This window comes from Bemisia tabaci, unplaced genomic scaffold, assembly GCF_918797505.1.
Source record: "Bemisia tabaci unplaced genomic scaffold, PGI_BMITA_v3".
NCBI classification, from domain to species: Eukaryota; Metazoa; Arthropoda; class Insecta; order Hemiptera; family Aleyrodidae; genus Bemisia; species Bemisia tabaci.
In genome coordinates, this window is record NW_027311734.1 from 480948 (window position 1) to 496484 (window position 15537).

General features: G+C 37.3%; 1 protein-coding gene across 1 annotated transcript in view; it reads right to left on the reverse strand.

Annotated features, from left to right (window-relative positions):
• Positions 1-15537, reverse strand: part of sick (sickie) — a 333346-nt gene that overhangs the window by 132081 nt on the left and 185728 nt on the right. Inside the window, 7 exon segments of the mRNA XM_072305631.1 lie at positions 83-181; positions 1890-2040; positions 3964-4176; positions 6562-6736; positions 8523-8625; positions 9910-10025; positions 11772-11892. Of these exon segments, the coding sequence (XP_072161732.1) occupies positions 83-181; positions 1890-2040; positions 3964-4176; positions 6562-6736; positions 8523-8625; positions 9910-10025; positions 11772-11892 (978 nt within the window).

Here is a 15537-nt window from a genome sequence, read left to right on the forward strand (position 1 = left end):
TATCAATTTCAATAATCAGCCGCAGAGCTGAAAGTTGAGCAACACAATCGAGCAAAAAAACAGTCATGTTGGCTTAGCTTACCATTCATACCCGAGTGGTCAGAGTTCAACCTTGTCCTGCTGTTTTCTAGGTGCCTCATGTAGTTTTGAGACTGCATCCCCATTGACTGATGATGCATTGCTGAAAATGAAAATGAATATGCATACAGTAATTCAATATTTTGCTCTTTAATTTGAAGTCACTTTACATTTGTTTATCTTTTTGCCGCTGAAAATAAAGGAGAAACACAAGGTCTTGCAGCCAAAATACTTTAATGAGAGATTCAAATCAGGACATGGCAGCACCCACAACCTACAAAAATTAATGGTTCTACTTGCAGGGATCAAGCAAGCATTTTGATAGCTCAATTGATGATCATATTCTGTAAAGTCATTTTTGCTCATTGGTTACAGTTGTTATTTTTTGTTCTGATGGGTTTCTACATTGCATACAACAGAATTTTTAGGTTTTTTGCTTAGTAAAAATTTAACTGTATTAATAACTAGTTTCTTCTTATATTTTTGTTTGATCTATTGATAGTGTTTTGTATTAGTAGTTGTGTGAACGTTAGGTACGAGTAAAGTTTTCTTACTCATTCATACCGAGAAATTTCAATCACCGTGTGCGTCACTCTAGTACCTGCTTTAAAATTTTGTATGGATTCTTCAGTATTACTTGCACAAAGAAGAATTTTAAAAGAGCAATCTATACATTTGTTTATTTGTAAAGACATACATATTTGTAGATTTAAGATGTTGGTTTGTTCCAGACTGAATCTCTGGGTGAAGTGTTTCAGCTTAGATGTTTACTTTAGTTTTCAAATTGCAACTAACTTTTATACTCAACCAAAGAAGTACCTGAACTATTAATATGAATCCTTCTCTAATCTTCAGACGGAAAAAGGCAACCATATTCTAAAGTTGTTCTTTAAGTTAATTTTGTCAGTCATGTTAGTTTTGTTGGTATCGTGGTCAAGGCAGCATAGGGCCATCACTGAGGCCCCGGATTTTTAGAGACACTTCCAATTCTGTTATAGGGGTTCAAGGTGACCATGTCACTCAAATAGCCTACCTGTTCCTCTACAGCACCAGGGAGGGGCAAGGACCAGGCAACATGTCTATCCAGTAGTAGTCAGTCTACAATATATTAACTGAGTATGTGATTAAATCTTGGGTCACGCATAGTATGCGCGACTGCCAACATCACCTATTCCTGGGAGATTGTAACAACAAGAATCTAACTCTATGGATGGCATGACAATGCTCTGACATTCATGCCTTCAGCAGCATCTACCACAATCATTGATTCAAGCTACTGATGGCTTGACAGACGGCTGTTGAGTCGTCCGATGACAAAATTAATGCAAGAGGTGCAACACAAAGAGGTCTTAAAAAGTGCAGTCTAACATAGAATCATCTCTCGCAGGTAAAAGCTTCTCCCTCAGGAGAAAGGCTCCGACTCTGGAATCATATATATGTGTTTGGAACCACTTCTACTACCACTACCGTGTAGGGTGCATTGAATGAACCACCCTGTGGAGTAAAAATGTGTGCAGCGCCAAATATACATTGGGTGTCCAAAAAGTACTTGAACTAGTTCTGTAATTCAAAAAGTGAGCTTGCTAGAAGCTCAATCTTAAATTAATTTGATGCATCAGAAGTTTTAAAAATTCATCATAAAGCTTATGAGCACGATTTGACTCGAGTAAACTTTTTAGTTTTTTTTTACCACTCAAAGCAAGTGCTTGTAGGAGGTGTTTCCTTGAGTTGAAGAGAATCATCTCATGAGGCAGGTTCATTACTTGAAAATAATCTGTTCACATAGCCGCATAAAATAATTTATAATTTACCTAGTTGTTCTGTGGATAAGTGAGCCCGCTGCAACATGCCGTTTTGCTTGGGATAGCCTCTCATTGGTTGCATTGGCTTGATGTTTGATAAACAGTCTTCCTCATCCACAGAAACTTGTTTAGTGTGGTTGTTTACAGTTGGTGGTACAATCTGAAAGAAAAAGTAAATTATCATAGAAATTACTCTAGATTGGCTGCTTTCATACAGCGAACCGATTTCATTCATTTGCTTTGCAGCGATGTATTTTGTGCGAATCACTTAGAGCAAGCCTTGGAGTTTTAACTGCCCTTCAAAAGCAAAAAAGTAGATTTTTGCACCTATTACTACAGATTGCATGTCAGCTCAGCAAAAAAAGCTTGGTTTGATTGGTTTCCTAACTTTCAGGTGCAATATTGCCAGTTGCACTCCAACAAAAGAGGGGTATTTCTCCAGTGGCCTAACCCAGTTTTGCTCTTTCCTTTGGTGCAATTTTTCCATGCTTGCGCGCACAATGATCATGGACATATAACACTCTCTGCATGTGACTGCCACTAAAGACCCTATTGCAGCGTACAGATTGCTGATCTAGACTTTGCTTTCTTTCATTCTGGTAACGTATTTTTGTAACCAAGCCAATGTATCAATGAAGTCAGGCTTATAATCAAATTTAGGAAATTCTCCATTTTTTTGCCAGTTTTTCTTTAACAAAGATTGATTCAGCAGGCTTGTACTCTGAGTTCATTTCCTGGGTGTCTGGCATCATTATCACTAAAAATAAAATGCACTGTTACCAAAATGACGGCCTTTCTTTACAGCTTCTACAAGTGGATGATTTGGCTCCAAAATTTCCGAGAAAACTCACTGATTAGTGCGATCAATAAAGATCACAGAATTACAGCTCAAATACATAATTCAGGATGTATTTCCCATGTTTCAGCTTTGGACAAATTTTTCTTTTGAAAAAGGTCCAACGAGTGCCAAAGTCAGCATAATTTGGAACTTTGCTCAAGTCGAACAAAAGTGCCTGTCCTAAGCTTGCCCAACATATCAAGATTCCACCGTGTCACCATGTTTGTCATATTTCTTAAAATAATGAATTTTTCCGGTTAATTTTCCTTTATGTTTTACACAAGCTTACAATCAAAATCATCAAAATTGGGGGCATAGCAAATTTACAATTGATAACAGTTTTTTCAAAATATTTTCTAGAGTTGGGCCAAAATGGATTTTCCACGTACTGGATTCGGATATAAATTTTTTTTATCCGGCCAGAGCCGGATACCGGATAATTCGCCAAGGTATCCGGCCAGAACCAGATAATACTGGATCCGGATAGTGCTTTTTCACTTGAAAAAAATCTCCTAATTTTGCGCTGGGGACAAGAGGCACACTGTGTATTGCACCATCAAGACCGTCACCTACGAAGTATATGCCTTCGCAACGGCAACCTCCATATTTTTCAATGATATGCTATGAGTCGGCCCGCTAAAACTAATACTATAAAAAAAAAGACCTGGCAGATAAGCAGCATGGCTTTCATTGGCTCCATGGTGTGATGGGCCAGATGAATCTGCTGTGCAGAAAGAGAGATATTATTAGAAGTGTGCCTAAACAAGACAATAGTGGAAAACAGCGTTTTGATGCTGCAGTAAGAAGCTGCGTACTGCGACATTCTAATAATTGCGGAGTTATACTCAGAGTAAAAACGTTACCAACAGGGAACTTAAGCACATGTTGGTGGCATTGTTTTTTTTTCTCTTCCACCTAAATCTTCGTCTTTGAAAGTGGAACACACGGACTTTCAAATTAAGATCACATTGCAATCGTGTAAATGTGCAGGAAATGTCCTTAATTCTGGGGATAACAAGTTTAACAATTACACTGACTACTCAAAGTGCGCCGAGAAATGAAAAAATCTCTCGAAATTTTTGGTGCTTTTGGTGATTATCTGGCCAGATACGGATACCCGTAGAAAATTGTATCCGGCAATCCGCATCATCGCTGGATACCCTACCCAACTCCAGTATTTTTCTGTTTTATTTTGGATCTTTTATACTTTACACTATCAAATGGACATCCCACACCAAATATTACCTTCTCAGTTTCTTTTATTTCTTCTTTCGCTTTCTTTTCATCGTCATCTTCTTTTTTCTTGATGCTTTCATCATTTTCAATGACGATAGTGGTTTGCTCTAGAACAGGCATGGGGGACACACAATGAGTCGGCTTGCTTGTTCCTTTAACTGCTGCTAGTGGTTTTGGTATGCTGCTGCCACCGCCAATGCTAAGTCTTGACTCATCACTTGTCTGCAAAAATAAGAGCAGTGGAATGAGATAGTGAGATTTTTTAAAAACCTTTCAAAGAGAAGAAAAGTGACAAAAAATTACTTCAAAGATATATATACTAAATTTTTTGGCGCCAAGACACAGATGGACAAATTGACAGTGGCTTGAGTTCGAGAAACAAGTCCAAACAGATAAATTTAAAAGTGTATATTTATATTTTGTTCTTCAATAATCATAAATAGCATAAATCACTTAGAGTTGCCACTCAGCGTCTTTAGGGAGCATTTAAAGAAATAGTGAGAACTGCATGCTGAACTGACATTTCCATGATAGAAACAGACATAACAGAATGTTACACTGAATGAGGCAAAAAATGGCTATACTGTGATATTAATAGATTAATTTTATTTAAAATGCCAATTGGCTCCTTTCCCATCTCAATTCATTTAATAATTGGTAGCCTCGGTCATTTCGATGATTATATCTGAGCCATCATTCCTCTCTAAAATATGTGATTGATTCGTACATGGCGCAGCCCGCCAGAGCACAATTTTCGAAAATCGGCACTTTACTCACTAAAGGTATCTGAAACTTGGTCAAGTATTGTTTCTTGTTTGGTAGAATCATTGCCCAAGAAACGGATTTGTGATCAACATTTCTTAAGAAACCTGAATTAAGAAAAAAGTGGGAAAAATGGTGGATCTCCTAATTTTTCAGCTGGTCAATATTATATGGAAAGGAAATGACTAATGCAGGCTCTACTTCAAATAAGTTTACCCTTCCCATCTGCTTGCGCATACAGCAGTTACAGTATCTGCACAGGCAGATGAAAGGAATAAACTTAGGTATTTGAAACAGCCTATCGTGATTTCTAACAGGCTTCTGACTGATCCAGAATTTAAGTCAAAATGATGATAAAACTTCTTCATCTTATAAATGGTAATAAGTTCTTTATGATGAGTTCAAGAATAGCTCATAAGAGTACTACAAATAATATTTTGATGGATTTTTAACGTTCTCTAACGATAAGGTAGTAGTGCAAGTAATAAAAAAACAACTGTCCAGAGAGAAGAATTGATTTCAACAATATGAGCGGCAGGCTGTCTTTAGACTGAACTAAAAAAGACTACAGTTGGATGGAGTTATATGATTGCTGAAGTTCGTTGGTTGTTCTCTTTATCATACCTATGTTGAGAGGAATCGACAAAAATCTAAAGTCACCTCTTGAGATGCCGATAGCTTGTCATCGATTTCATTGAACATGGGCGAAACAAAGAAGATGACTGACTGATCTGACCAATTGCATGACTCCATTGCTTCTTACAGGGGGAGGCTAACGATTGTCCCCCTCAGATCAGGTTCATATTTGGCAGAGAGATAGAATAGGGAAATATAAGAACCCGTATTTTTTTTTTTTTTTTTTTTGCGCCAATGACCAGCAATTTTTGAGTTATGAATTTTGGAAGTTGCCGTTTTTTCGTGTCAGCAACGCGCTAATGTTGAGCCTACTGTGCGCACACCTTTCAATATGATCCAAGTGCCACTCCAAACACATGAGCTGGCTGGCCTAGCGGTAGCGCACTCGCCTTCGATACCGGAGGTTTAAAGTTCGATCCTTGTTCTGGAGGTCTTTTTTTTACAATTGATTATATTGTTCTTTAATCACTTCATCACAACAAATTGTAAGTCACCTTATAAACATCATGATGCTGATAATTTTTTTTCCCTTTTTTGCCAAACAATCATAAAAAAAAAAATATGGCATCTCAATAAAAATTCATTCTTAAAATTTAAGGGAAGAGGGGAATATTTAATGAATGTATTCTCCACTTATTTCCAGTGTTCAATGAAGTTTACCACCGCCCCACGCTGAGTCGAGACTCGCTGGAGTAACCGCAACGAAATTCCGCGGGTTGCATCCAGCGTATTTGAAGGGGTTTTTTTTTGTTTGCTTCACTTCGCAGTTGCTTCGGAAATTGCTAAGCGAAGCGAAGCTTCGCGGACCCCTAGTGAGAACATAATAAAATCTTCATTTGTTAAAGATTGGTAGCTTTGATTATCAAGTAACCTGACTGATACATAGCTTCATCTGCTGAGAATAAACAGAGATTCAGTACCAAACTGACTAGAAAAATAGTACCACTACTGTGTGCCTGTACGATCTGTTCCATAAACGTTTTATAGTGGCATAGCCATGTCTTGGGAGAAGACACGCAACCACACTCAATTTGAATGATACTTCACATAATGCCATGATTAACAATGATGCTTTGAGTTGAATCATACATTTTTGAGGTAGAACAATCTAATTATCCCGTTCTGAAAATACGTAAAGGTTTCCTGTAAAGAATCTCAGACCATTAAAAAAACGATAAAAGAAGTTCATAGAAGAAAACAATATGTTACCTCAGAAGTTATGGAGTTTGTAAGCTCGTTTTGTTTATCTAAGGCAGCTTTGCTTAAAGGTCTAATTTGTTGAACTTTACAATTAGCTTTTGTTGCTATTTTAGATTCACCAGTCTTGATAAGCTTTTTCCGCAGTGCTGAATCTGTTGAGGATGGAATTTTCTTCTCAAGAGTCCTGAAAAAAATTAAGTAATCTATTGAAATATTGTTTCTAAGTGTAGTTACCAAATTTCAATATCAATGTCCGGCAGAATGAACTGATAGGACTTCTTGGTCAAAACTTTCAATAAAATTTACAAAGCGTTTCTTGGAGTAGATCCCTCCCAAGAACGTACCAAAATGTTGAAAAGTAAACCAATTAGTGAGCCCTTTAAGCTCACGAGTCGTGGGCTTCATATCAGTTATTTCCAATATATTTTGACGAGAGGAAAATGATGAATCAGCTGAAATATTTTAAAAATCGTCCTTGTGGAAAAATAAGGTTGTTTTTGTGCTGGCGTCCAAGATGCTTTGTGACCGAAATGCTTGGAGAGGTTTACAAAACGCAAATTCAATAAGGTAAGATGGTGGCAGCGACACTGTGTTAAAACTTTACCTTAAATCTCATGCTGCTTATCAACACACTGCAATGCTGCTGAAAATTCCTGCCCTACAGCTTTTGCTGCCATTTACATGACATAACTTGTCAGCACTACAAGTGCAAAACTTGTACTTCTTTTGCAACTGCCTTGATGTTTTGCACTTTAGCATTAAATTTTCTGCCACAGGTTATCATCACAACAAATAAGGATAATAATCCTAGATTCTGTTCATCCAATACACTTGAATGATGCATTAAAACAAACTGACTGAACGTGAAATTTCTGAGACTCCAGAGTGAGTCATTTATGATATTGCTAGTAATTCTGTCAATGTGCCTTAAATTAAGCATAAACTTTGGATTTTATACGCAAGGGGAGAAATGCTGATTCGATCTCAATTTTTATTTATAGAGATATCCTGTTTGATGCAACAATAGTTACAACCAATTAGGAAGACAACTGTGGACAAGTTGTGTGACTCATTATTCCAAATCTCAGCACAGAACAGATTAATTTTCTGCTCTTAAGCTTTAGAGAGATTACAGAAATCATACCAGGACTGGGAACACTGCTATGGCACGCAAGAAAGCTTGCCCGCCAACTATGGACACATTATCCTGAGATGCTAAACCCTTGCTGTTACTACAAACAGTTGCATTCAACCTGCATTTAAATTTTAATGATTTGTATACTGCATGCTCTCACTTTTAACAAAATAATGAATTGAATTGCTTTGGACTTGGTAACACATTTACCCAGGGTGTCTACTCCATTTTGACATAAAATTAAAAGCTTATGAACTATTGCCAAGCCATATTGTGGTCAATGTACCTATTAGTAATTCCTATGGAGATAAAACTCTCAAGAAATTGACTGAACGGACAGTTATTTTTCGTTCTTTATAGGCTTATTAGATAATGACAAAACATTGCAATTTTCAACTGCCAGGATGTAGAAAATTACACCCCCATGTCTGGACTTTACAGACTTTTACAAACCAGCCATAAACATTGCAGACTTTTTATAAGCTGAAGTAAAGCTTAATAGCTTTTAGGTGGCCGGTAACAAAATGGTTCAGACATATTTGGGAAGGCTCCAGAAAATGGAGCTTTAATTCTCAGCAGATAAAATTTTTTGGGAGATTTTATCGTGCACATCGATATGTTGGTACCAAAAACTTTGGAACTCAGCTATTTACAGGGCAAACCCTCTCGAGCTCAGAAGACCCTTTGAAGACATTGCTACGAAGACTTTGCTTTTAACAATGCAATAATGGTCACACAAGTTCAAATGCTAAGCTTGCTGCAAATTTTTTACTGGAACTGAGCAGGATTACTTTGGCGTTCTTTAAATGAGAATTTGACAGTTACAAATACTAACGTTTGCTTAGGATCATTATACAGGCTATTTGAGGAATCACTTCTTTCCGATCTGGCTGAACTGAATCCACTCGAACTAGATGTTCTTTTGGTACTACCGATACCTGAAACAAGGAGAAAAATAAAAAATATTATTCAAGAGAAAACTGAGAGTAATATAACTTTATATCTAACATTCATTCTTTAAAAAAGGCTTCAACAAGGTAGAGAGTCTCCTTCTCATTACACTTTGTTGCAAAAAATTAAAAAGTTTAGACTAACATGCCAAACTCAGGGCTAATAATTTAGGCTTTCATATTTTTATCATGTGTCAGCTGGTCATGATCAAAATTTAAAGATTTACAAAAATATAATAAAATCCAACCTAGTTTTTTAGGTTCAATATTAATGGAAAAATGGCCCTCCAAAAGAACCCATCAAAATTGACTTCATCAGCAGTGATAATGCATAGGTACCATGCTTTCTTCTGAGTACCTTAATTAAATCAGTGGTGTGTTTCAACCGATGCCAATTTTGGACATCACTAATGTACCAATCCAAGATGGAAGAAATATGGTCTGCATTGCTACAGCGTATAACTATCATTACAGTGTTCCCTTCCGAGCAATATTTTGGTCAATAAGAATACGTTTGTGTGAGGTCATTGAGCAAATCTTATCGTTTTTTTGGCTATTCAAAAACTTTTAACTATCTACAAACACTTCTGTGATTAGGGCAACTAAGCTCTTAGATATTTTCAAGCCAAAGAAAACTGTCAAACTATAAACATTTGATAATCAAAAAAAAAAAAAATGGACTAATTTCAAAAATAAATTGGACTAACAGGTTGAATCATTATGCCAGCTATGAACTATCATGAATAAAGATGGAGCATGAAATATTATAAAATGAATTATGAATTCTAAATCATTAGCAAGTGCCATGCCCATGCACAGGAAATTTATTTGAATGGTTAATCTTAAAAATTCCCGTAGCTCTCAGAATATTTTGGCTTTGAGCCAGTGGTTGCTAGATCAGCATGGTGCACTTGCCTAAAAGAGTAGGATGGCATTACCAAGCTACAATAACAATTAAACAAAACTATTAAGTATACATGACACTAGAGGTATTAATTACATGATCAAACTTGGCTCAATGGTAATAAAAATAATGCTGCCAAATAATTTTCTGACGAAGCTAAGAACAGATGCGACCTATAATCTGATGTTGGGGACCCTGAAAGATTTGCTTATGCTGTGCTTTATCCCATGCAATTATAGTTTGCTCAAAAACAGTTAACAGGTAAAACGGGAATTAATTTGAAATACTTAAGCTTCCTGTGCTCATTTAAACTTACGCTCAACAAAAATCGTAAAAGCAACATATTAAAAATGTGTACCAAGACTCACTTGATTTTGGTTTCTCTTTGGGTGTAAAGATGATGGATGATTTGGTATTTGCAGGATTATAGGGGCTTGCCAAACTAACACGTGTGGGAACATTACTGCTCCGAGGAACTCCACTACTGCCAGGACATAATAAATTAAAATTTAACAAAAAATAAAATGAGAAAAAACATTCCTAAAAAATGAAAAAATAACAATGACCACTGTGAAGGAGAAAAATGCTACATAAACAGAAGTACCTATATTTTGGACTAAAATATAAGGAAACATTTAGAGGATAGTTGGGCTGAGAATAGCAGAAGTGCATCAAATCAATCAAGTTTGAAGCTAGAAAAAGAGGTTGAAGTTTCATTCCTCCATAAGACTTGATCTTCAAGACTAAGTTCAATGAATGTTTTCATGTTGAAAATCATTTTTCTTGACTTCGAGTTTTTAATAGGACACAAAGTACAACTAATTGAATTCAAAACTACTTCAAACTCTCTTTTCTAAAATGCGACTTAGTGCATTTCTGTTAAGGTCTACCCACTTCAGGTATTGACACTTGCTCTGTATGGATCTAATGATCAAGAATGAAGTCTTCATTTGTCTTTTCTCTCAGAAAAAGGTACCGGATAAATTTTTTTTTAAATCCTTTAAACTAAGTGCTGAAAAATTTCTAATGCTACAGTTCTGCAGCAGATACTGCATTTAAATGTTCATGCAACTTTATAAATCCAATGACTAAAATTCTCTTTCCTGTTCCACTGAGAAGAAAATTTATTACTCATACAACCTAAGGGGTACAGCTAAACACTCAATAATTAACAAAAATACATATAGATTTTGTAAGAAAGAGCTGCAGTGAAACACTTCCCCTAGAGAACAGTACTAGCATCTAAAAAATAATTAAAATCTTTGACTACAATTCTGTCAGGTCATGCAGGTGAATAAGTTTATATTCAAGCTTGGCTACTATTATTACGGGACGAATTGATTAATTTATGGTTATCCCGGATGGAGGAGACATTTTTAGAAAAAAAGGAGATAGATATGTGTTATTTACATTAAAACTCACCTTGAGGTATACCTAATTAAAAGGTAGAATTCTACCTCGTGTTTTTTTTTTTTCTTTCTTTTTTCCCCCTTTCAATATTCCAGTTTTTAGTTTATTTGAATACGAGCACCCATGGAATTTACTGACTTTCAACTTATTTTCCTCAAAATAATGAAAATTTGACTGAGCTGCTTTCTTAATAATTTATGCTGTTCATTTAGAGTTTTCATCTTTTAAAATTGGGATGATAAATAAACTTCTTTGAGTGAAAACAGGCTGATTCCTGCAAGTTCTCTATACAGATACAATTTTATTACAATGGGCTTTCTGATCCTAATTTATTTTTTTACTTAGGAATAAGTACTAATTTGACATGAGTTCTGTTCAGAAATTGGTGATTATGAACTCTTCTGAAGTTATTCATTTCAATAAAAAATTTAAATCCTTCTCCCTCCCTAAAATCAATGAATACTCACTTCGACATATTTGTTAATAGTGTACCAATCAATCTGGCCCCTTTTGTGATGAAGGATTATCATTAAATATATTGCTCTCATAATGATGATGAGCTACACCAAGGTAAAATAACGAATGATAATTATTACTGTTTAGTTTGAATATGCCAGTAAGATGTTTGAGGTGTAATTTTCTCCAAAAATTGAGCTGTAGGGCTCGCTATACATTTTACTCTAATTCATTGCTAGGTGTAAACACTTTTCTACGGAATTGCTAACGATTCATCTCGATGACTTGAGTAACACGTCAGTAATATTTATGTAGGTAACACGTACATTTGGATTGCTGCAAAATATAAATTCTAAAAATTTACCCAGTGAGTTGCTTTTCATTCAGAGAACTGCGAGCAGAGACTCTCGGTGCTGGAATAAAGGAGTGAGAAGGGCTCGTCGATCGAGAGCTATTAGTTGATGCAGACTTCAATGGAGTCACAGCTGCAACAGACAAAATCACCACATTAGATTGATACAATGGTTGAGACAATTTGAAAGAAAATCAGCATGATTTTTTCAGAGTGCATACATCTGAATATTGAAAAGAATAGATTGGTATACTCCGAAGAAAATCGGCTTATTTGTCAACAAGCCGCAGCAAGATCCTTTGACCATGCAGACCTATGTGCAATGGTTATGGTAGAGCCATTGATGACCATAAAATTCGGACCCTGAAACTTGAATTTGGAGTTCCAAAACTATTACCCTTAAATTATTACTTCAAGGAAAAGCATGCTATCCATGATGCTTGAAATCTTTACTAAATAAATTGTTTTCAAACAGAAAAGAACGGTTACGTACAAACATTTTAAGGTGTTTCTTCGTCAATAAGTTTTCAAATTAGGAAATGAAGTGAGACAAGATGTCTGTCATATCCCGCACCAAGATACATGATTATTGACCTCAGCTAGTAATGTATCGATAGCTAGCGGACTTTTAATGCTATTTCAGACAGTTGTACCTCATTTATTCTAGAACCAGGCACACAGAAAGAATACTAATTACTTCAACAATCTCTGGGTCTTTAGAATTAGAGATAAAGAGTAATATAGTACATCAAGAGTACGCTCTGAAAACAATTTGATAAAACTAAAATCAAGAAAGCAGTGTTAGAGATTTCAGGTCCATTCCCATGAAGAATCCATTTATTTAATTTATTGTCTCAGCCACTGACTATTGCCAATATCCTGTAACGCAATCAGTACTGTAATTCACAGGCTGCTAACAGTATTGACATTAAACTCATTCCCTAAAGCCCAAAAGTTCAGCCCCTCAATTTTGGCTGGTAGTTTGAAACATCCTCATGCAAACTTATGTCTGAGGATATCAGGCAAACCTCAGAATGAACCTTACATGTTAAATTCCACTTTACGCTAAGACGATTGTTATCAAAATTGTACAGGACAGATTATGGGATGCTAATTCAAATTGTATTCAAATAAAATAACAAGAACTTTAACCTCTCCGGGTGTTGCCGGTCATGATATTCCAGCCACAATTCTGCAATAATTAACGTCACCGATAGTCAACACGAATAAAAAACAAGTATAACATAAAAATTGCGGAAGCAACATGAAGTATTGCACTGTCAAAAACCATAAGAAACACGATAAGGAACACTAAAATATGTCTCCAACTCCTGATAAGAGAAGGCACAAGTTGTAAACAAACCGACGAATTCAGGAATGCGAGCCCCTCGCTCGTTCGTTGGGCCGTTGTCGGGAGCGGGAAAAAAGTGGGGGGCTCTCGTTTCCTATTGGTCGATTCTTCGATAACGGCTTTGTGATTTTTATGCCGCGAACCGGTTTCCTGATTTGAACTGAGACTGCCTCCCAAGTTCACAGGCACTGGGTGAGCAGAAGCGTCACGCACATTACGACTGCACATGGCATAGCAATGCGTCCAAGCCAGGTATGAAAGTTCATTCAGGAAATTGTGAGGTAAAGGGGGGGGGGAGGGGGAACAGAGTGCGGTGGCGCACGTTTAGCAGAGAACTTCTCCGTCTCACGTTTACTGTGTGAACGTTACAGATCAACTTGTGGGAGTTTCACAGAGGTCACTGAATCACGAGAATATAATTCATTATAATTTAAAATAGTAGGTTAGGCGTTTACGGCTGAGAAAGGGATAGGTCAGTTCAAACGAAAAATCTAAGGATTTTTGCGATTACTAGGTAAAGTTCAGTGCCAATTTTAAAGCGACAGCTGGAGTCAAAAAGCGCGTATCTCTGTTGCGTCGTTTCATAATCGCCAATGAGCTGAAATTTGAGCTTTCTCATTGGCTGGCGGAATCTTCCATAAAGGACACGGGAACAAAAAGTCTCTTGGATCTAAAGTCCAGACTCTTAGAAAATGTGACACGGAAAAATACTTTTCATTCGATTGGATTTTCGTTGGAATCAAAAGGAAATCTGCTTGAATTAAGAGGCATGACTCTTGATTCAAGCAAAAATCCGATCGAATCAAGAATATTTTTTCTTGTCAAATTTTTCAAAAGTCTGGGCTCTTGATTCATGGAGACTTTTTTTAAGTGAGGGAACTATGCTCTCTTTGCCACGGGACACCCAAGAAACATTTTTCAGAACTTGTCTAGTTATGAATCACTTCCGAGCACTTCGGAGCTGTAAAAGTTAATTTAATAAAATTAAAAAATAAGGTCCGATTACGTCTCTCATATTATCGGCTGTGTTGCTCACGCAGTCTTTGAAGCACCACTAAAAATAAGACAAACGGAATCAACGCAACATTGAAATAGAGCATCAGTGGCGTAACGGACTTCCGCTGGGCCCCCCTGCAAAATTTTTTCTAGGAGCCTCCCATGTCGATAAAATTCCAAAAGTATCCCCCCTCTCCCTTCCTCACCCCTTCCTGTTTTTTCTCGTATGGTCTAGGCCCGCAGCACGAAAATTTTTGAGAAAATCAGCCTTAACCACCAAAAAATCAAAATGGCAGTAGCTTATATCTTTTTACCTTTAGGTATGGTATGTGCAGGATTTAGCCTACTTTTACGTTATGTTCTGAGGTGGAATTTGATTCACTTGCATGTTTGCGCAAATAAATAAAGTTTAAAAAAAAATAAAAACGTAAAAGTACCCGATTAAATGGAGCCCCTAAAGGATCAATGATCTAAAGGAAGGCGGGGGCTCAGCCCAGGCCCAGGCCCATGAATCAAAGGGCCCCCAAGGTTTTTAGATTCTTGGGCCTCCCAAAACCCGAAATACGAAAATTGACGAAAGAAGAGAAAATTATTTAGGAATCATTGAGTGGACATGGGAAGGCAGGGGCCCTCCAGCAAACAAAAAGTTAGGAACAGTCCAAGAAAAGTATGAAAAACCCCGAGCTAACAATAAAAATCAAAGGAAGAAACCCCATCTCGATAAGTAAAGGCCCAAAGTTTGACACCAAAGCTGAGCATCAAAGAGAGAGAGAGAAAAAATTACGGCGGCCGAGGGCCCCCTAGGCGCCAGGGCCCCCCTGCATAGCAGGGTCTGCGGGGGCGCCCGTTACGCCACTGTAGAGCATGAGAAAGAACGCGCGTGAATGACGGCGCAGAGATACAACTATTCGTGTTTGATGGATGTCCGTGTTGCGTCTGCAGAATTGCAGGCGCGATGGCGCGAAGCGTGAACCCGCAATGCTTTGCTCTACGCTGTCAATGACGTGTCGCTCAAATTTGGGAGAAAAGGTAAAAAAACGAGGCCCGATCACGTCTATCCTACCCTCTCGGCTGTGTTGCTCAAGTAGCCCTTTGAGCACCACTAAAAATAAGACGAACGGCACCAACACCCGATGAAATGGAGTAAGGAAAAGACTGCGAGTTGATGACGGCGCAGAGATACAACTATTCGAGCTTGATGGATGTCCGTGTTGCGTCTGCAGAATTGAAGGCGCGATGGCGCGAGGCGTGAACTCGCAATGATTACCGCTCTATGCCGCCAATGAAATGTCGCTCGAATTCGGGAGGAGAGTTAGTCAGTTTGCGAAATTGTTTGCTTCCAAACATTGTACGATTACAGTGTATGAATCTTCGCGTAATGTCATGAGCTTGAAAGGAAGGTGGATCTATTATCTATTCGGACGAGCGCTT